Source organism: Ictidomys tridecemlineatus, chromosome X (genome assembly GCF_052094955.1).
Source record: "Ictidomys tridecemlineatus isolate mIctTri1 chromosome X, mIctTri1.hap1, whole genome shotgun sequence".
NCBI classification, from domain to species: domain Eukaryota; kingdom Metazoa; phylum Chordata; class Mammalia; order Rodentia; family Sciuridae; genus Ictidomys; species Ictidomys tridecemlineatus.
In genome coordinates, this window is record NC_135493.1 from 86,920,880 (window position 1) to 86,944,623 (window position 23,744).

Below are 23,744 nucleotides of genomic sequence, written 5' to 3' on the forward strand. Positions count from 1 at the left end.
ACCTGTTCATATATGAAATGCATGAGGGAATGGGTCCCCTTCTCAGACCTGGATATCTCTAGATCTGATGCTGTCACATGAAAGAAAGATGGCACACAGAAATGGGCAGTCCAGAAATTAAAAAAAAATCATCTCAGATCCCAGAATGGCAATAAGAAAGAATCCAGAGATCGAGGAAATGGTGAGTTGCAAAGTGGAGAGAAAATATGAAATTATCACTATCCTATGCTACCTTCTCTGGCCATTTCACATCCTTCCTACTTCCCCCATTCACTGTCCTCACCTTCACCTTCTAGTTCTTCATTTCTTGCTGCATCCCCAAACCTTCACATCATCTGGTCTCTAAAATCCTGTGTTTTCACATTTTACTTCCTTTGCTTATACCATTTTTGCTTGCCTAGAATTCCCTTCTCATCACTCCACTCATCCCCTCCACCCAAATAATAAATTCTGGAATGTTCTTTTATTCACCTCTGTACCTAAGTCTACTCCATCCAGCTAGGCTCCAAACAATTCCTTTTTTAAAATTTTTATTTATTAATTTATATGTTGTTCTGAGAATGAAACCCAGTGCCTTACACATGCTAGGCAAGCGCTTTACAATTGAGCCACAATATCAGACCCCCCCAATCAATTTTTATCTCTTATGAATTTATGAGTTTCTCATGTCCATTCTCATTTTCTTCTTGGAATTAAAGTTATTCAAACACTTGATTTTTTTGTTGTTCTTGTTTTTATCCAGGGATTGAACCCAGGGGTGCTTAACCACTGAGCCACATCCCAAGCCCTTTTTATTTTTATTTTTTAATTTTGAGACAGGTTTTCACTAAGTTGCCTAAGGCCTCTCTAAGTTGCTGAGGCTGGCTTTGAGCCTGTGATCCTTCCGCCTCAGCCTCCGAGCTGCTGGGATTACAGGCATGTGCCACTGCCACTGTTTTGACTTGGTTTTATTTCCTTTACTTGTCTAGAATTACAGATATTGGCACAGTGCCCCACACAGAGTAGGCACTCTACAAATGATTTTTCATCATTGTTTCCAATAAGCAGGCCACTACATCTTTCACTTGGATTTCTGTAACAACCTAGGTAATCTCCATGCCTCCTCCTATTTTACTGCCCTCCAATCTACCCATTACATTGTGCATATACATATAATGGGTAGATTGGAGGGCAGTAAAATATATATGCAGATATACAGTTGGGAGTACAGACATTTTCCACCTTGCCTAATTTTCATGGAAAAATATGTTCCTTTAACCCCTAAGTCCTAGCCTCTCACTGATCACTGTCTTGAACTTCAGCTTCACCAACACCTCAAACTGTAATTCTCCAAAACTGAACTGATCATCTTCCTCTAGCTACTACCTAAGCCTGCTTTTTATCCTGTGTTCTCCATAATTTTTATAACTCCAGGTTAGAAAGTTGAGAATCATCTTCTACTCTTCCCTCTCCCTCAGCCATTCACAATAAATCAACTACAAACTGAATCCTGTCAGCATCTCTTCTATTTCTTTCAGTACCTATTGCCTTAGGGTAAGGCCCTTGATAGCTTTTGTTCCGTTCTCCAGAGTTTTCCTACCTAACACATCCTATATATTGAGGTTATTTTTTTCATAAATCTTAACCTAATCATTTTATTCTCAATCAAAAATACTCCAAGATTTTCCACTATTTATGGAATAGAATACATATTCTTTTGCCTGGCATTCTAGGTCTCCTGCAATTTAGTTCCTAGCTAACTTTCCCAGCCTTTCTTTCTGATGCACTAAAAGTTCTACCCATGTCAATCTTTGTGGGATTCTCAGAGCACTGCCCTTTCTATCTCTTCCATGTCTATGTTTAAGATATTGCTACTGCCTCATGGGTCTGTTTTTGTATGCCCTTCCATCAAAATCCTACCTAATCTCCAGACATAGTTCAGATAGATCTTTGCTCCTTCATAAAACCTTCCTTGCAAGACTAAATGGCTTCCATCTATATATACCACTGTTCTTTGTCACTATTAAAGCCTTAGTAAAAATTTATTAAATTAGACTCACAAAAGTGTATGTAAACTATAGGGAACTCACTGCCAGTGGGAGTGAGACTGGCTGAAAATAGGTTAAAAGGAGAATTGGAAGAGAAGTTGACAACCACAGCAAATAGCCAGAGCTTACTCCTCCTTCATATGCACACATGTCTCTCTCTCTCTCTCTCTCTCTCTCTCTCTCTCTCTCTCTCTCTTTCTCCCTCCCTCCCTCCCTTCCTCCCTCCCTCTCTCAAATTTATTTTGTGATTCTACAATTAGGCAACATTTTATTCTATAAAATAGAATTAAGTGTTCCCCTCAATCACTATCAGTGTGTATATGCATGTGTAACTATCAGGGTTTTCAGCAATTGGAATATATATACTTGAGTATGTTCTTGGGAGTGAACTTATCAGTTTGTACTGATGTCTGTATGTCTGCCTATGCTTGGTTCCTTAATTCCTGTTTCAAATCTTTATTACAATTTTTGGTTTTAAAATGACTCTTGGATTAAATATGATATGGAATTCATTGTGTACTTTTGGAGATCAGTTCTGAGCATGTAATTTATTTTCTTCTAGGGGATTGCTAAAGAAATCACTGTATTTAAATGCAAGGAATTATGGGGCTGGGGATGTGGCTCAAGCGGTAGCGCGCTCGCCTGGCATGCGTGCGGCCCCGGGTTCGATCCTCAGCAGCACCACATACCAACAAAGATGTTGTGTCCGCCAAGAACTAAGAAAAAATAAATAAATGTTAAAATTCTTTCTCTCTCTCTCTGTCCCCCTCTCTCACTCTCTCTTTAAAAAAAAAAAAAAAGACATAGTTGTATTTAAAAAAAAAAAAAAAAGACATAGTTGTATTTAAAAAAATAAAATAAAATAAATGCAAGGAATTAATAGTAGGGTTATCCCACAAGATACCTTTTAGCACATTGGGAAAAGATAGCTTTTCCTAAAGATACTTTACCTTCATTTGTCGGTAAATTGACATAATATATTAATTTTGCTAGAACAAGGCACTTCATTGCCAGAGAATTGTTAGAATAAATGTATACATCTGTGAGGCTGTAATATGAAAGCTGTCCCCTTGGACATGGCACTTCATATAGTATGCAACCTGAACAACATTATGTGCTGCTCCTGCCCAGCAAGCTATTCTAGAAAGGGTAAAAGTTTTCTATCTCATTTAATGGAACAATTCTTCCTTCTGATTGGAAACAAGATGGCTGATAGGGATCTCTGCTGTCTGAAAAAAAGACTCTACATTCTCTTTCCTGACCAGGCCATTTTCTAGCTCAGGGTGCTAATCTGCCCAGAGACATTGGTGAAACAAGTTAAGGCTTTTTTCGTAATTAGTGGAAAGCTATTTTGGATACAACCTGGACTACCAAAGGAACATCAAAGCTTAGCTGTTGCTTCTCAGTCCTTCTGAAAAAGGGAAAGCCTGGAGTAGTCCTACTGACACCTAGCTCCAAATTCAAGTGACAGCTATAAGAGAAATTTGACACCAAGGTAATGACTCAAGAGCTTTTCAATTAAAATGAAAAGAATACCATAAATAGATTAAATTTTGATTAACAGTTAAGATTAGTAAAAAGGGTACCAAATGGTATCTAGTTACTTGTTTGAACTTAGTCTTTATATATTAGACTTAAATATAATATTCTTTAGTTTGGCTTTGCTTGAATATTTTCATACATTTGCATTTTGCTTTTCTTAAGAAATGATTAAAATTTATTTTAATTTTAATTTTGATAAAATTTATCAAAATTAACTATATTTATGATTGAAGACTAGGAACTTAAGTCCAAATGACCAATACAGGGTTGCTTTAAGTGCATAAATTGCTTCTGTGAGAGTTAGAAAAATCTACTGTTATTTGGGAAGATATGACATAGCCCTGCCAACTATTACCTACTGGCAAAGCACCAGAATTGCTAAGTCCATTTTTGACAGATAAATATATTAAAACTCATCTGCATACCTAAACATAGGAGAAATTACAGCAAATATCTTGGCACATGTACAAATGATACTAAAACAAACTAGCATTTGCATGTTTCTTATTTTTGAAATATGTTCTAATTTCTCTGGTAAAATTCTGAGGTGGTGAAAAAGCTAACTACACTGATCTTATCCTTATACATTGTACACATGTGTGAACATATCAAACTATATTCTATAAATATGTCTAACTATTATAGGTCACTTAATGATGAAAGAATAAAGTTTACTTTTTCATCATCCTTTATCATATTCTTCTAAGGTAGTTCCACCAGCATTTATTAAGTGGCAGACAGTATTCTAAGCCCTAAGGGCCTTGTTGTTACAGTCTAATGCGATACTCAGCTGATGATCTCAGTATATGGCAAATAAGCAGCAGAGGTTTGCATAATGTGTTTAGGAGCCCAGAGAAAGGGTGATTCAGCCTAGATGGGATGCTACTGAAAGCTTTCAGGAGGAGATTTCTGATCTGAGTCATTGGCATATTATTGGCTTCATTTCAGAGACACAAAGGCTAAGCCATGGAAAGATTAAGCAATTTACTCCATATTGGATAACTATCTAAAATGGAATCAAGTTAGACCAAAGAGAAGTGAGTCCCAATTTAAGAATGAGTTCACACTCTTGGACTTCTGGCTACCAGTTACCATGGAACAAGGGCTTATTTGAGAAAGTTCCATACTGATATGCTTCACAGACACATGCATTAGAATACTGGGAAAATGCAGGCACACCAAAATAACCCAAGCTTGCAGCCTTCTAGGACAGCTAATTAACACCTATACCACAATCCTGGCAACCTTTACTTCTTCATTTTGTGGTTGCTGCAGCTTGCTACAGGAAGATGTATTGCATAAAAATGAGGCATTGGTTCAGACTTCCTCAGATACAAACTTTAAGAGGGCTGAGTCATTCAAATCATTCCCTAAAGTCCTTCAACCACCCAAAGCAGCAAAACAAAAGTACTGCTAATTAAATGTGTAATTAGGGTTTATTATAACTAGCACATATTAGTTTTAGGTCTCATTCATCACTGCTTTGAGATGGCTTTGTTCCGTTTTTATTTGTTCTTAATTGTCCTATTTTATACACATTTAATTTTGTAAGATACTTCATGTTCTTTCTGGATTCAGGCAGAGTGTAAATTCCAAATAAATAATAAACAATACATTCAATTTGTGTACAATCGCCTCTTTTATGTGCTCCATGTACAGTTTATGGTGTACTGGGGCCACTTAGAAAATCGATGTGTATGGTACATTTATGCCCATTTTATAGGACTTGGAACAATTTTGCTGCCTTAAATGTTTACAGAAGCTTAGAGTTATATTTTAGCTTTTACTAGATATTTTTAGTTATATCTACAGTTTACTAGGTGTGGTGTCCTTGCTCAGGAACAAAATCCCCAATAATAATGTTCCTACAAGCAAAGACAGTGCTGAGACAACCCACTTTATGAGACAGTTGTAACATTCTGGGGCTGGGGGAGGGGAAAGAAAATCTCAAGATGGACCATGTTTCCAAGACAGTATTACCTAGTTTCTGGAATATTATAGGCCACTTTTTAAACTCTGACTTGCTTCTCTTCCCTGTCCAATTTGCTCCTGTATCACCAACTTCCTTGCTAAGGAGCCAATAATAAACAAGGTGTGCAAACTCACTCTCCAGTTATCCTAAAATAGACAATTGGGGTGGTAATTCAGTTACAAACTCATTTTAGCATGGAAAAGGACTAATGAAACACAACTTGTTTTGTTAAATATTGGGTTTTCATTTATGATTTCATTGAGGAAAACATAAGATTCTACTTCAAAAATGTTTTTAAAAATACTGGACTAGCTCTTCCCCCAAAGGCCCTTTCCAGTACATTCTATGGTTCTATAATACTGAAGATAAAAGGTTTCATTGAATGCCCATCACGGTTTCTTATTTTCACTATAGAAAACACTGGGATATAAAATACAAAAAAAAAAATGATGGAGAAAGTAGACCAGATTTCCAAAAGTGGAATGTGGGTCAAAGAAGGCCTGAAACAGTAGAAAAAGTACACTAGATAATATAATTATTTTCTCCCATTTTTAGCTTTTATAGGTAAAATTGGCATACCAAGATACTGAAAGATAGTTTTAAAATTATATGTCCCATCTGCCCACTCTTCATTTCAGCCATCCTATACTAATCTACAGTCCTCTGATGGTTGTATGTCATCAGATGATATCCAAAATTTTACCAGTTGTCTTTGAAGTTTCAGTAGTATTTGCCCCATAAAATTTATTTTCCACAATATTTCAATCTATACCCTATAATTCAATCAAAGTAGTCATATTTATATAACTTTATATATAAGGGCTTCACTCCTGTCTCCAAGTCCTAGACTTTCCTGCCTAATTCAGCCATAACCTTGCTTTTACTAATACTTTTATGACACTGATTAATTTAATGCCTGTTTTCTCTATAGGTTGAAGGAGGCTGTGTTGTTCCCACTTACCTCAAATAATGTCTTCATTTCTCCCTCTAAGCTTCTTATATCAAAGTGAATTTGTTATTAGGAAATCCTTCATATTTGAACCTGATACATCTTTGAAAACTTGTTAAATAGTGAATTTTTGAAACTGAGAATTTTCATTCCATTATTCAAGCTGGAAAAACAATAATGCAATCCTATTCCATCTAAAAACCCAAACCAATTTCACCCAAACATTCTCAAATATCCATGTAATGATTCTCCAAATATGTATCATATTATGTAGCATTTAAACCACCAATTGCTTAATTATTGAAAACTCAAAGAACTAATTATCAGATATATTTGCATGAAGTTCATTATTTTTATTTTATTACATTGAACGCAAAGAACTACTACCCTCTGCTTGTAAACTTTCAGTCTGGAAATGTCTTTCTTTGATTTTCATCATTAAAAGAGAAAAATGCAGGCATTATTTAAAAACTTAGTGCTGATGAGGCGTGCTATAAAGGCAAAGAAAGGCTTTTCCAGGAACTTCTAAAAAGAGGAATCACCAGTGAGAAGCAATATAAGAAATTCATGGGCCTGGGATTGTGATTCAGCGGTAGAGCACTCGCCTAGCACGGGCAGGACCCGGGTTCGATCCTCAGCACCACATAAAAATAAAGACATTGTGTTGTGTCCATCTACACCTAAAAAATAAATATTAAAAAAAGAAAAGAAACTCATGATGAGAGCCACTGAGTGCTTTTATCCCATGTGAAATCAAAATGAATCCACCCCGCCCCCACCCCAAAAGGCCTGGAGATCTCATACCAAGTTGAGTAAATTAAAGCAGAGGAGACAACAGCAATGTCAAAATTATCATTTTAATTGAAAATTATTAACAGTCAAGCAGAGTAAGTACTTTGTTGCTAGAGGTGAGGGAAAGAAAAGAGAACAAATATCCAAAATTTGGTGTAAGAAAAAATGAGGTTTTACTCAAGCCCATCCGGAATGAAATTGTCAAAGCATACATTAATTGAGTTTAGACTGAGAGTAGCAACTTGTTAATTTTTTGAAAGCAAGAATCTTGTTCTGTAGGTGCATTGATTTTCCTCTTTACTGTTTATGCTTACCTGTTTTAATAAAGTGACATCACATTTTCTTTTATACTGCAAGGAACATGCATAGTAATATAAGTATACCATGAAATAATATGTGAAGGTATGATAATTAATGCAAATGACACTTATCAAAGGAAAATTAACAATTAAGATCATTATAAAATGGGGCTCAGAGACTACTGTTAGGATTCAAGAAATAGTCCCCTGATACTGATTGAAGCCTGCTTCAGGAGAGGGAGGACTCAACTGACAGAGCCCAGAGCTAAAGGAACTTTCCTGGGGTTTCAAGTCTCTCTATTCATAGCCAAGCAGCTTAACAAATTTTGCTAATCAGGTACTTTTCATATCCTGCCTCAAAGTTGCAAAATCTCAGATGAGAACAGGTAGAGACACTAGTTGCAGGAGAAGGCAAATGAATAAACATCCAAGATTGTGAACATTGTTAGCAATCCCCCCCCCCCAAGGCAGGGTCCAGGCTCACTTCCCAGGCCCACTGTCTCATGTTTCAGGAGAATTATGCAAATTTCTGGGCGGGGGGAGCACATCAAGCCTCTCTCTCAGAATCCCACAGTATTGATTAGGAGCCTCCAGTCCCTGGCTCTTTGCTTGAGGGAAATGAGGTGGGAATCCCTCTCCTCAGAGGCCAATATCTTTTTTACAGGCTCTTTAAAGCAAGAGGCTTAAACAATAAATGCCTGTAATGCTTTGGAAGATGAAAATCTCTAAGTGCTACAGACAGGGTTGAAGATTTCGATCTTACTCAATAATGCATTATGTTTGCCTTTTAAATTACCGATTCAGCCTTGGTTGGATTGTATACAGTTTATTAACTCTCAATCGTCTACCACACTTGGTTAATGAGAGGAGGTGGATGGATTGAATATTCTATCTCCTTATAATTGTCAATAATGTCCTCACACATGAGTATTTCCCTTTTCAGTCTGAAGTACTTAGCTGAGCATGATACAGAAACTTTGTATTAGAAATAGATCCATCAGTGATATTTTTGCTTATGGTTATAAGTGACCCAGGAGGTCAAGTGTGGTGGTGCATACCTGTCATCTCAGTGGCTCGGGAGGATAAGGCATGAAGATTGCAAGTTCAAAGCCAGCCTCAGCAACTAAGCAATGCCTTCAGCAACTTAGCAAAACCCTGTCTCAAAATTTAAAAGGGGAGAGGGGGCAGCACTGGGAATGTGGCTCAGTAGTTGAGTGCCTCTGGGTTCAATCCCTTGTACTCTCCTCAAAAATGTGACCCAAGAGAGTCTCAGAAATTTACATTTTCCTTTTGTGAACTTAACAGTGGAAAGATGGTGGATTTTGTTCTGGATCCGCTTCTCCAAGGCCAACTCACATAAAGCTACCTGGACAAATGAAATCTGGATATCCAAGAAAGTACAGTAAGTGAAAATAAAATCAAACTGCTATTTTATATGGGAGTATTCACAACAATGTGTCTTCACAGAATGTATTATTAGCGTATTGCTTTGCACCTCAAATACATGCCTGCACAATTACATTTCAAGCACATGTTTATCAATTAGTTCATATAGCAATTTGACTAGATAAATATTAAGCTAAAATTTATAAGTATATCCTAAAAACAACAGAGAACAATGAATATGATCTAATAATTAAGTTTGTGATGGGGGGATATGACTGGAACAGGGGGAAGGCTGAAACACAATTGTCCATTCCCTGACATCTTACTATATAGACTAAATGCATGTAGTCAGAGAAAATAAATGGATAAACATAGCAATATATTTTTTTACAGTAATTATCTCTCAGTGGTAGGGTGGTAGAAGATTTTTATTTACTTTTTGGAAATTTCCTTGATTTTCTACATTCTCTGAAATTAGCACAACTTCATTTATTACCCTGGGTTTTTGAGAAGAGATGTTGAGACAATCAGCTATTAATAGTGAATACCTCAGCAAAGCATCTGATAAAACAAATAATCACCATTTGTATCTTTGTTTTGGTAATTGGGTATCTTATTTATCAGTTTTGCTTAAAGTAAGTCTCAACTATGCAATTTTGTTTACCATGGACTCCACTGCTTAGCACAGTGCTAGGCACAAAGCAGAGGGAGCAAGTACTCAATTTAATTTTCATGTGTGTGTGCCCACATATGTGTCTGTGGTAGTGAAGATTGCACCCAGGAACTCTCTACCACAGTGCTACTTCCCCAAGCCTTTAAATTTTTATTTTTTAATTTTTGGGGCAAGATCTCATTAAGTAGCCCAGGCTTGCCTTGAACTTGGGATCCTCCTGGCTCAGCTTCTGGAGTATCTGGGAGTAGAGGTCTGTGCTACCATACCCTGCTCGATTTTGGGGTGGGGTATGAGGATTGAACCCAGGGTGCTCAACCACTGAGCCACATCCCCAGCCCTTTTTGTATTTTATATAGAGACAGGGTCTCACTGAATTGCTTAGGGCCTTGCTAAATTGCTGAGGCTGGTTTTGAACTTGCGATCCTCCTGCCTCAGCCTCCTGAGCCACTGGAGTTACAGGCATGCACCAATTTAATTTTTAAAAAAATAAATGAATTTAAAAATGTGGAAAACTTTAAGTCTTACTTTCTGTCTATAAATATGACTTGCAGATTTTATGAATTTGTGACAACCAAGTCTTTACCACCCTACAAGAATGGAAATTGAAGCCAGCACATCTTGAGACAACCACTGTAAAATGGTATGTCACCCTGTGACAGAACTGGCTATGGGTCCTTGCCTGTTAGGAAAGGTGTGTATCTCATTGGGAATTACTAGCAGAGTGTCACTGCTTTAAAGTTTACTATCTACTCTGTAAAATTAGAAGTTGTATTAGAACAAACAATGATGCAGCTCATCCTGAAATCATCTGTTTGGTTTGGAAAAGAGGTATATGCCTTTTCCCCAGCAGGTTTGCCTTTCCAATTATTTTTTCTTTGGACAGGGTTTGCCCTCCTGAGTGCTTACCCTGCCTAGCTATGGGAAAGGTAACTGGAAATGGGCTGAGGCAGAGGGAAGCCAACCTGGGATTATATATGCACCTCCCTTTAGCCTTCCATGCTCAAATTAAAACTCACTGGCAGCATTTGAGAGGGATATTTATTACCTTTTCTTTGTGTAATATTTCTGAGTCTGTGGATGGATTGGGTCAAGAGGGTGCTTTTTTTAGAAGACAGTTTTTTTTTCCCACTCTTTGTTTTGAAAAACCTTCTTAGGGCAAGAAAGTTCAATGGTGCTGGTAGCTTACAGCCAACTTGCCTTGGGGTAAGAGGGTCCCCATTATTTAAAAATGTTTTTTTTTTCTTATTGGGTGTAGACAGAAATAAGACCATTGATTTTGGTGAAGTTGAAGGTATCCCCTGTTGTGATAGAAGGATTTTTCTTTAAAAAAAAAAAAAGTCTGGGAGGAAAGAATCTTTGCTTTAGATGGGGTTGAGTGAACACCTATTTTTAGGTTTGGAGGATTTCCATTAAAAATAGGTTTGTGAAGAGGTACTACAAGGGCCACCAGTTTTAATGAAGTTGAGGAACCTTCCCTAGGAGGATTTTTCTTTTTCTTTTTTTTAAAATAAATAATTTATTTGGAAGATATTAGATTGGGGACATCTCTCTTTCGAAATATTTTTTTCTTTCCTTTAAAAAATAAACAGTGAGGGTTGTGGCTCAGCAGTAGTGCACTTGCCTGGCATGTGTGAGGCACTGGGTTCGATTCTCAGCACCACATAAATGTAAAATAAATAAATAAATAAATAAATAAATAAATAGATAGATAAATGTGCATCAACAAATAAAAAAATAAAATAAAATAAACAGTGAAGATTGGAAGATAAAAAGGGTGCCTTGGGTTGGATAAATTCCTGCCCCCACCCTTGAGGAAACTATAGAGGGAGACTCTATAGTGTTTCCTCCTTATTGTAGGGTGGGATGGGTTGATTTTCAGAAATAACATGCATTGTCTTTAAGATGGTGTGGACACATCTTTCCTGAGAATTCCTTCCTTTTAACCTTTAATGAGGTAGCTCTTTATTTATTTACTTTTGCAGTTCTGGGGATGGAAGCCAGGGCCTCTCACTGAAGCCACACCCCGACCCTCTTTATTATTTTCCTTCTGTCTTTCTCTCCTTCCTTCCCCATCTCCTTCACCACTATTCCCTCCCCTCTTCAACCCCCCCATCATCTGTCACTCTCTCCTTCTTTGTCTTTCCCTGTTTCACCTTCCCTCTCTCTCAACCTCTTTCCTTCTCTCCCCATCTCCTTTCTTCTGTTCTCTCCCTCTCTCCTTCCACTTTGTCTCTCTCCCACCCTCCTCTTCCTCCTTCCTTTCTTCCCCTCGCTCCTTCTCTCACTCACTCTCTTTTTTGCTTTAAGAAAAATATTCTAGGACTTTGGTGACTTTCCCTTAAAAAGGGGAGTTTAAAAACCCTCTTCAGCCTGCGTGGTGGTGCAAGTCTGTAATCCCAGTAGCTTGGGAGGCTGAGGCAGGAGGATCATGAGTTCAAAGCCAGCCTCAGCAAGGGGAAGGCACTAAGCAACCCAGTGAGACCCTGGGGATGTGGTTCAGTGGTCGAGTGCCCCTGAGTTCAATCCCCAATATCCTTCCCCAAAACATCCCTATTCACATTCTTCCTTTTTTCCCCCCTCTAGTTCTGAATGTATTTACTTATTTTGAGGGGGAAAAAAAAGGAAGGCAGTTTTGTTGAGGATGGGGATTCTTTTCCTTAAGTGGATGTTTTTTGTTTGTTTGTTTGTTTCTGTTTCTCTCCTACATTTTTTATTTCTCTTCCAATTTTAAAAAAAAAAACAGTTTCTGTATTAAAAATAAAGCTTTTGGGGCTGGTATTATAGCTCAGTGATTGAGAGCTTGCCTCACATGCATGAGGCAATGGGTTCGATCCTCAACACCACTTTAAAAAAAATAAAGATATTGTGTCCATCTACAATAAAAAAATTAAAAATAAAGTTTTTGAGTTTGTGTGAATTTGGGTCAACTCTAATTAGAGGATTTCCTTTATTTGTTCTTCTTTAAAAATTCACATTTATTTACATTGTGTTCATGGATGTTTGTGAGGCTGGAGCATTTTATTAATAATATTCCATCTACCAACACACACACTTTTCCATTATTAATTTTCTTTTATATCATAAAAAAGCGTACATTGAGAATAAGGCTTATGTGCTTTGGTCATCTGAGGATTGTATTTCTTTTCTTTTTTTAATGTTTAATTTTTTTTTTAGTTGTAGTTGGACACAATACCTTTATTTATTTATTTATTTTTATGTGGTGCTGAGGATCAAACCCAGGTCCTCACACGTGCTAGACCCGCTGAGACACAACCTCAGCCCTTTCTTTTATTTCTTTATTCCCTTTCTTGGAATTAAAAATTCAGAACATTTGGCAAGATCAGGAACCCTGTCTTTTAATATTTTTATTTTAATTAAAATGCATGTATGGGGCACAATAAGTACATTTCATTGACTGATGATTTTAAGAGAATCTACCCTTAAAACAATTTCCTTGTTTGATTATTTTCGTCAAAATATTAAAAATTAGGGTAACTTTAGATAGGGCATAGGGGAGGGAGGGCAAGGGAGGGGGCATAGAGGTAAGAAAGATGGTGGAATGAGATGGACATCATTACCCTAAGTACGTGAATGAAGACACAAATGGTGTGAATTTACTTTGTGTACAACCAGAGACTTGAAAAATTGTGCTGTATATGTGTAATATGAATTGAATTGCATTCTGCCATAAAATATAACAAATGAGAATAAATACATATTTTTTAAAAATTAGGGTAGTTGTGAATAATAGTTATTTTCTTTGGTGAGGTTGGAGGCATTGTCCTTATGAGGATCTCTTTCCTTTATTTCCTTTTTTATATTCTTTTTTCAATTTCTTTGGTTGTTTGTGGGAATATAATAGATTTATTATCTTGAGGTTAGGGGATAGACTAACTTACTTATCTTTTATTTTATGCAGTTCACATGCCATAAAATTAACCATTTTAATGTGTACAATTCTGTGGGTTTTAGTGTATTAACAAGGTTGTGCAACCATCAGTGTTATCTAATTCTAGAACATTTTAGTATCCCAAAGGAAGACCTGCACCCCTTAGCCATCACCCACTCTTCCCCTTCCATTTTGTCCCAGTCCTTGGCAACCATTCATCCCCTTTCCATCTCTAAGGATTTGCTTAATTTATAATGATTATTTATTTTTTTATTTATTGTGGTGATGGAGATTGAACCCAGGGCCTTGTGCATGTGAGGCAAGCACTTTACCAACTGAGCTATATCCCTGACCCAGGATTTGCTTATTTTTGACATCTCATTGAATTGAAAGAAATAATATTAGGGAACTTTGATGAGGTTGTGGGCCTCCCTGTTAGAAGAATTATTTTTGTCCCTATAATTTTCACCAGGGATTATGCATGGGACATGTAGTGCAAATAAAGTTGAAAATTTCATGAATATTTTGAAAATTAGAAATACTATTTAATTTAAGATGTTTATTTCTCTTTTCATAATTTTTATTTAGGGGGATAGAAACTTCATGAGCTTTGGAGGGGGTGAAGGGAAGATGTTCCTTTAGAATTCTTTCCTTCCTTTCTTATCTTTCTTTTAAAAATTTTTGGAGGAGAGATAACTTTTATTATCTGCAGTGACTGTCCCTTTCTTTTCCTTATAAAAAATTCATAATATTTTTTCTATTTTGAGAATAAGGTTTATTTGCTTTGATGAGGGTGTAGCATCTCCATCTAGGAATGACTGCATTCTTTCTTTTTTAAATACTTAAAACATTTTTTTTCCCACGGAGGGAATTACAGTCAGCAGGCATTGGAAAGGTTGAATATCCTATCATTCAGGAGGATTTCTATTTATTTCATTTTCCAAAAAAGGTCTTTTTTGTGTGTGGGTAATAGGTTCAAGGGCTTGTGCTTCTTCTCTTTCCTTGTGAGGCTCCTGTTCTATGCTGGCCCCCTCTGGGAGCCTGGGAAGTGGAGCAGCAATCACTGCTTTGGGAAAAAAATCAGAGCTAATGAAATGTCAGCTAAAAAGACTTTCCTTAGACAAATGAGGATCTTATGTGTCACAGAAAGCCTTGTATTGAATATTCCAGAAATATCCACAATACATAAATTAACCATTGTACAGTATTTTCTGTCAACTGTTTTCTTTGCCCTGTGCTATCGTGCTGCCTTCCTCAGGGGAATAAAAGGGTTAATAATGCAGATGAAATCATTCTGTAAACTGTAAAGTGCCATACTAGCAGAATAGATTAAATAATCCTTATTACAATGTCTCTGAATGGTTTCCTGACTTCTATGGATTTTTACCCTTTCCTGGGAAGCACTTTGGATAAAGGCTCAACCTTTCCTTTTGGGCTACCCATCTGCAGAAAACCAAATCATAGATTTTTATAAACACTTAAGAAGAGTGCTCTTGGAAAGGAAAGACCACTGACCAAATGCCTCATTATCTTTTCTCAAACATCCTGCAGCAAATGCTCAGGAGCTCTCAGAATATACTAAATAAGTCAGATGGTTTCATCAAAGGCTGGCAAAGAAGGGGGAATGAACCTAAGAAAAAAAGAAAATAATTTTGTCCTGACCTTCAACAGGTTAAACATTGAAATTTATATTCCAAAAACTGTTCACTGTCACTGCAGATATTCTGTGCACTTAGGAAAAAATTTATTACTCCTGAAACCAACAACATCACCATTAGTCTGCTACTGCTGGGACTGCATGGGATAAGGACACTTTACAAGCCATTTTTAAAAAGGTGTTATAATAATTTTATTCTTAATTATGGTTCCAATATCCATTATGAAAATGGAAAGATTGACTGCATTTCCTTAAGAGCTATATATTCCAGGCTATTTAAATAAGCATTTACTTCTCACTCTGAAACCAATGAGAATGAATTTTTATTCATTCACAGCAGCAGCATCTACGTCACTGGAAATGGAATTAATAGGTTTCAAGTTCCAGCAACTAATTATTGAGCAAAAACCTGGTGGGCTGCATGTACCAGGTCTGAGAAAGACAGTACTTACTTCTGGGAAGCTCACAAATAGGTAAGATAATAAAATATTTGGGTAGGAATTGCCAGACATGATATAAATAAATGCTTGCTGTTTTACAAGAAAACATGTGTCCAAAACACCAGTTTTGTGGGCAAAAAAAAATGTTCTGTTCTGATTTTGGAGTAGTACTTTGTAATCATTAGAAGGGATATACAGACCCCTCCCTCCTCAAATAAAAGATTTTCATTGATTGCTGGTATAGTATGATTGCTGTATGTATAGTATGATTATAATTTCATAGCTGGTCAAAATCCAGTGAATAAAAATATAAACTGTCTTTCCTCAAGCACAGCTGAGGGGAGAAAAATGTGATCCACTTCATATAAGCCCCCCAAGCCCCCAAGAGAGTATAGCATTGTTAAAGAACCAATTCACACATCCTTACTTACAGTTGCCGCCAACAGGAGGGAGACCATGGCTCATTTCCTGGGAATCAAAACATTTTAGAAAGGAAGGAATAGACAGGTTTGGTTCACAGACTGCATAACCTTGATAGCTATTTGGAAAGAAAACATGAGCCCCCCTTTCTTAGTCACTACCCACACACTTGGTACAGAATTCCAAACAGCAAGTCCCAAAATCCCCAAAGAAAACAGACGACAGGCTGGAAGATGTTGTATTTTTACTGCAGTACCAGTCGATGAAATTAACTGGAAGAAGTTTGCATTTGTATTCAAACACTTGGCTTTGTTAATTTCATCCTTTGAATTATTATACTAGTTTCATGATAATTAAGTGGATTTTATTGTATGGAATTTTGTTTTGTTCCTTGATATTGTGTGTGTGTGTAGTTGTTTTCCCCCATATTTTCCTCAAGGAGGCAGTGTTTGAGAACAATGCCACTCCAACTAAGATGGCAACCTGTTTACCTTGAATGTTAAGATTCAAGTCAGCTGGTTGCAGTTGCTACTTGATTGAAGAGGATGCTGCAGAGAATGGTCCTATCACTGAAGATCAGATATTCTCAACTGCTCAGAGAGCAATTACAGAGCAACATGGAGGGTATTGGGGAAGGGTTCTGTTCCTAGCAATCTGAGCATATTTAACTAGATCTTTTGCATTCTTCAAAATCCTCCAGAGCCATTGATTAGTTAATCTTCATGGCTTTCTTGATGGATGGTCAGGCAAAATCAAACCTCTGGGACCCTGGACTCCTTGCAGTGCTGTCAAGTGTCTGTGGGACAGCAGTCCAGCATGTCTGAATGGACATTATATACAGAAAGCTAACCTGATGCCCCTTGCCTTGATCCTCCAAGTCAGTCTGGCAACAGGCGTTTTCAGAACATATCCTACCAGCTTGACAGGAAGATTTTTATTCAGGATTGAAGGTGGGGAAAATTGGAGGGTGAGGAGACTCTGGGCCTCTAATCAGCCTTCCAGAGGCCAAAGAGTATTAGCTGGCCATCTTGGTAATTAAGTCACTAGGTGTCAGTTTCCCGGCCAGGTTCCCCAAAGTTGACTTAAGATGGCCACTGATCAGGTGATTCCTGCTGGTCTCTCTCCCACCAGCTAAATGTAAAATCTTCCAAAAAGACCAGAGCAAGCCCCAGGGTTAGTGTGACCCACCGTGTGGAGCTGCCCCACCCTTCCCTTTATTGAGATCTCAGCAGGGAAAGGGAAGGTATCTGCAGGAAGGGGAAGGATCCACCCCCTTGTGAGAGTGGGAGTATTGAATTAAAAAAAAAAAAGTCTGAGTCCCCTACCAGCCTATTTTATTCATTTATTTTTTAAACCTCTGCACTTTTTGTCTTCAGTGAAACTTTTCCCTTTAGACTTCCTATTTTTCAGTCGTTTATCACTGCAGATATTTTGCAAACTCAAGCTTTCCTACTAATAACTCAGGAAGCAACCAGCGCTTCCATTTCGTGGTGCCAATCTCTGTTCCCGCCTCCACCCCCGCATTCTACATTCTACAAGTGTGCGGTCCTCAGCGGAAGGGTTCTGGAGCCTTGTCCCTTTGCCCTGCCAAACAGCAGGATGGACTGGCATTGTTGGTGTGTTGTTCATTTGCTCGTTTCTCTGTGTTTTCCCAGGGTAAGCTATATTGAAGTGTACGTAAGCATTATCGTGATTTTCACTGTTTTGTGGAACGAAGTTTGGAGGAAAGAAAGAGTAGGGGGAGCACAGCGAAAGCAGAAAAGACTCTCACTGAAAAGCAGGCTGATGAGGTTTCAGAGATCCAGGATAAATACCAAAAACCTCCCTCCCTCCTCCCGTTTGGGTGGATGCCCGAGGACCCTCGACGCATTTTTCACTGGCTAAGTGCAATGGTTTAGAAGGTATCTCTGTAGACTGGTAGAGATGAGGGTTCCCATTCATACGCTCTCAAATCCCAACTCTTATTTTCTTGTGTCTAAACCAGGACTCGTGTACCATTCCAACTGGCCCTGGTGTGGGATGCCAGTTGCGGGCTTGTGACGCGGCACATCACTGTATCACTGTTTGCGACTACCTGCTGGGAAATCCTGCAGACAGATGGAATGGTGGCTTCGACACACGCATGCTCTCCCCTTCCTCCTAGCGAACCCTGCCCTTCCCCTGCAGTGCGCGTGGGCGTGGGCGCCGCCCATCCCCTCATCCCCCACCGAGAGTACCAGTACCCGGCAGCCCGCAGAGGCGCCAAGCCCCTCCCTGGACCGTCGCCAGTTGCGACCCAGCCTGGGCGCCCCCTCCTCATGGCAGGGAGGGGGCCAAGTAGGCGGCAGCTCCGCAGCTTGGGCCTCTGCGGCAGTGACCACGACTAAGAAGTGTGTCCCACCGTCCCCATTCAATCCCATCCTCTGTGTACCCGGGACCAGCCCCAAACAGGTCCCTTGCGCTTCCTGAAGGCATCTTCCCCCTCTTTTCCCAGACAGGCGCTCATCGCACTGTCTCTTCTCCACATGGGGAAAACTGCTCCGACTCCCACCCCTTCTGTCACCTCCATTCCTAGCCCCCCAAAATCCACTCTTGCTTCCCACATGTTGCTTCCCGCCTCCTAATCGCTTCCCACTCCTCCTGGCTCCCCTATTCCTGCATCTTTCTGAGCATCTTGGTCAGTGGATGGCAGTCAAATGGGATGCAAGGGATACTAGGAGTCCCCTAAGCTCAATAACCACCTGACTTCGCCTGGCTTCTTTCCTCCACCTCGGGGGTCTTTTTCTTACCTTTATTCTGGACCACGTCACTGGTGTTCGGGGTGACGGCAATGGCGAAGTCTTTAGATCCCTCTCTCGAGGGACCACCGGACACTGCAGTAGACATGGTGCTGGACTCGGTTTCGGACCAGACTCTGGAGCCGGCTCAGGGCAGAACTCTGGGGCAGGTTCTGGGGCCAGCTCTAGGGTCGGCTCTGTGACTGGTTCTGGAGTTGGCTCTGGGGCCGACTTTGGGGCAGGCTCTGGGGCCGGCTCTGGGACAGGTTCTGGGGTCAGCTCAGTGGCCAGTTCTGGAACTGGCTCTGGGGCCGGCTCTGGGGCCGGCTCTGGGGCTGGTTCTAGGGTCGGTTCAGTGTCTAGTTCTGTAGCTGGTTCTGGGGTCGCCTCCGGACAGGGACCTGGAGCAGGCTCTGGACAGGACTCTGGTGCCGGTTCCTGTGAGGGGTCGGGAAGTGGTGGAGGAGCGGGCGGCGGTGGAGCCGGCGGCGGAGGAGCCGGCGGCGGCGGAGCGGGTGGTGGCGGCGGCCAAGGCGGCGGAGGCTCTGGAGACTCCAAGAGCTGCTCTCCATCCTGAGGCGGGGCAGTGCCCTGGGCCGCAGCAGCTTCGCGGTCCATGGCTGCACACCGCTTCAGGTCCAGGCAGTCGGAGCCCTAGAGCTTAGAGGGCTAACCGGCTCTCGGGCGCCCCGCCCACTCCTGTCCGACATCCCCTTGCGGGGTGCCAAACTTTCCCCCGCCGTGCTCCATGGCCGGCTCCGCTCTGAGGTCTAACCCAGGGGCGCTCAGCGTCTCCTTGTACTGGAACACGCCCCTCGGTGTGCGCACACCTCTTCGTAAGCAGCCACGGGCCAGATGGGCGGGAAACAGAGGGGCTTGCGAACGCGGACTGGGCAGAGCGCTTGATGACCTCCTAGCGACGCGCACAGAGAGGAGGGGGGAGGCATAAAGGGGAGGGGGAGTGGAGCGGGCTTCGAGGGGAGGATTTGGAGCCCGGCCGCGTTTAACTCTTTAGTGACACAAATGAAGGGGGGGGAAACAGGCGAAGTTGAGGGTCTTTGTAATCCCCCTAACCACTCAGTCGTGAGCTGCTGCTCATAGCAGCTTCCATCCTGTGGTTGCTCTCTCACCTCAGCAGCAGGTGAGCCTAGCCTGGGACCAACCTCTTGCCCCCATCTTCAAGCCTCGGTGGGCAAGTAATCCTTTTTATCTAACCCGGGAAAAGAAATTAACCTGCACGGGGTTGGGGTTGGTGTGTGGGTGCACGGGGTCAGGGGAATGGGATTCCACCTCCTTTGAATTGAAGTAAAATTTGTCACCCCCCCCCCCAACCCTGCCTCAGGTTTTGCATTTCTGTGCTTTGCCAGATCTCAGCGGTTTGTCGTTGGGTACAGGGTTTGGGCTGCTTAGGGAAAGGAGTGTGATGAGGGAGAATTGGAGCCCTGGGTTTCCGCAGCCTGCAGCCCTGAGAGCAAGGCGAGAGTGCCCCGGCAGCGGCAGCTGGGCTGCGCGCTTGGGAGCTGAGGGTACCCTGATCTCCGCAGCTAGCAGGGCAAGTCTGGCTGGGCTTTGCTGTAGAAGACTGCCTTTTGCTTTTAGCTGGACTTTCCAAGCATCGGCAGGACTTTTTACCGAACTTGTTAATGTTTGTGCGTGTGTGTCTTGAGCTGGGAAAAATTCACTGCAACACCCACACCTTTTTCGCCTCCTGAAGCACTCTGGCTTTAGGAATGGGAAATTTTATTGCTACTAGAACGACGGGTCGCTGCCGCAGCACCCTTCCCACCACATCAGGAGACTTGAGAAGCTCTCTTGGTTAGTCACGTACGCATACATACAAACCATCATCTTAGTCAGACCTAGAAGACTTTAGACGCCAATATACTGCCAATTGCAATTAAAATTTGAGAAGACTTCCCATCAAGCTACTGTTGGGTGGGGGGTGGGGTGGGGGAGGAATACCTATAAACCTAATTTGAAATATGACAAGTGAATTTATTTCCCACATACATAATGCTGCAGTTGTGGATGGCAGCCCTCCATCTGCAATCCCTCCTCTCTCGCTATCTTCTCCCAGACCATATCCCTCACTAGTTCCCTCTTCTTTTGCCAACCGACACTGACCCGCCCAGAATTATCTAGAACCTGCAGCATTTTTCTCTTCCCTCCACCACGTCCCAGCAGTAAATAATGCCACAGAACACAGTCTCACCTAACCCCCTCCAAAGACCAGAATCTCTGATGAAATCTGCATTTCCCGGATCCTTGCTGCAGCATGGCAACCTAAGCCCACCCTTCCGGAGATGTGTTTCACTGCTTGGCAGCTACTAAGCCTAGTGCAGGGACAATCTCTAACCCTTGGGGATGGAGAAGCCCAGGGGAGGTGAACCCTAGAGTCTCTCAGGTGGCAGGCCTCTCAGTAAATTCACCCTTGTGTCCACCATCTTCACCTTCCTTGGGCTTTTTCTCCTCTCTCCTCCCCAACATTCAAACAACCAAGGTGCCTTTAACCCTAAGAGTTCAGATCTGAAACATACAGGTGCCAGATGTGATCAGCTTGTAAGCCCAGGCTTGGAACTCATTTCTCAGGCTATCACACCTTGGTGAAATCCCTGTCCTTAGAAGGAACCAATATCCTACATTTAAATATTGCTTTTCACGAAACCTTGCCATGTAGTTAGAAGGACTGAAGGCTGAACAGCCACAGAGTAAGATGGCCTCTTAGGTTAGAGAGCAATGAAGTGGGGCTTGACATAGACAATATGTCTGTTGTCAAGCAGGACACAACCAGGGGACAACTTGGAGCTATTGCCTTATGTACGGTCGTGAAAACTCCTGTCTATAATTCTATGCTCAATCACAATGAGTCCAACATTATGATGTAAAATCTCAGTGCAAGGTCAGTTGAAATTGTTTGCATGTAGCTTTTGCTCCTCTAGGGTGGGTTACTGACAATACATTGCCTGAATTATGATACGGTTAGATTTGAGGGTTTTAAAAAATTACTTCTCAGCACATCACAAGCTGTCTTATAGCCTCTGCCACAGTAAAAGGTGTTTGTTCTAGTCTCTCTTCAGATGGCATTGAACATAATGCTTTACATTGGGGAAGGGATGGTCAGAATTGTTCATTAGTACCTGATTCGGGAAGTCACCTTTGTTGTAACTAGTATACATCTTCCTTTTCCCTGTAACCTGTTGGTGTCTGTGTAAGTGTGTGTGTGTGTGTGTGTGTGTGTGTGTGTGTGTGTGTGTGTGTGTGTGTGTTTAACAAAGCTTTACTTAGATTCTTGGGTATTTTCCTCAAAACCTAATCCTGTGCTAAGGCCATAGTAAGCAATTCAGGAAATGTCTGTTTAATGGCTGATTCATTGCAGGTTACTGGTTTGGGTGTCTTTTTGCTGCATTGCTTGTTAGCAGTATTTGATATTTCAGATGATTAATGATCTCCTAAGAGGCTCTTTTCTAATTGAACAATACTGATAAAAGGCCAAGAGCTACAAAAAAATTTTCTTCAAGCAGGCATACCAGCATGATGACCATTTCCACAGTCTTGAATGGCTCCATAGAGACATAGTTCTGGATGTCCCAGGGCAGATGTGGTCCCTAACCTGATACTATTGGGCATGTTGTATAAAAGTAACCTGATTGTGCTGGATGAAGAATTAATCACTATAGTGGCTCATGTCTGTTGCATGTACAATCTTTTATTTCACCCCTACACCCAGCATTTACTCTGATTCCACCCCAAATAAAGTCCATCCAAGTCATCATCAGCCATGCTAGGAGTTCCGGAGAGGCAAAGTAGAAAAAAAAAAACTTGAGAAATGTAGCAAAATTAAAAGCTCTTCCTCCTTATTTTCATTTCCTTTTGTTACGAAATGAGAGAGTAACGCTGCAGTGCTAGAATAAAAGCCCCATTTCCCTTAACCAATTGTTTCAAATTCCCTAAGCCCTCCGTTTTAGAGAAATTTGGGAAGAAATCAGTGCTTCTCCTGAGGCTTAACAGGTGCTGACCTCTCCCACCCTCACCACCTTGGCCGTGTGCACAGCCCAAACAGCAGCCTTTATAATAATCTGCTAAATAAAATTAAGAGATGGGACCACGAACAGCATTTACAGAGAAAGGAGAGGATTCAGACAAGTAATTGAGATGGGATTAAAATGCAAGCCTGTTATCCTTCACTCACTCTGGTCTCCTAGGATTTAATTGATACAGGATTGTAGAGATAAAAAGTTAATACCTTGCATTCATATAATGCCTTTTGGTTTTTAAAGTACTTTCACATACAATATCTCACTTGAGCCTCACAACAAATGTGTGAGGCAAATAATCTGGATTCCCACAGCACATCTCCACCCTCTAACCTTTTATAGAGAAGAAAACACAAGTCCAGTGAGATTAAGTGCCATGTCTTAGGTCACAGAAATAATTAGTGTTGGAACAGACATTTAGAACTTATGTCACTCAACTCCCAGCTGAGGGAGACCAAAGCACAGTGCTGACCTGGGAGTTGTGAGACAGGGGCTATGTAAATCCTCTGTGGTGCAGAATGGGTCGCTGTCTTAATGCCCATTTCCTTCTCAGCCTATAAGAGGAGCTATGACTCTCAGATTTGTATCTCTGTGTTTCTCAGCTCTCTCTCTCTCCTAGGGACCCCCAGCCTCCGGACGGTACTTAATGCACTGTTGATCTGTAACGAAACTCACTATAGGAGATCCTTGCTTAGAGGAACATTTTTTGAATATGTATGTAATACAATAATTCATCCAGAGTATACTTGTTTTATTGGTTCTGTTCTTATATTTTCTTGAAGTGAAGCACTCTGCAGCTAAGATGCATTTACTGCCAGTCTGAAAGGTGTATGGCTCTGTTAAAGAGCCACTGAAAGTGCTGGGCTTGTAGCTCAGTGTCAGAGCACTTGCCTATCATGTGTGAGGCA

General features: G+C 40.8%; 1 protein-coding gene across 1 annotated transcript in view; it reads right to left on the bottom strand.

The window, feature by feature from the left end:
* Positions 1 to 19,638, bottom strand: part of Dgkk (diacylglycerol kinase kappa) — a 134,132-nt gene extending 114,494 nt beyond the window's left edge. Inside the window, exon 1 of the mRNA XM_078034871.1 lies at positions 18,815 to 19,638. Within this exon, the coding sequence (XP_077890997.1) occupies positions 18,815 to 19,420 (606 nt within the window). The 5' untranslated portion in view covers positions 19,421 to 19,638. The remainder of the gene's footprint in view (positions 1 to 18,814) is intronic.
* Positions 19,639 to 23,744: the final 4,106 nt, after the last annotated feature.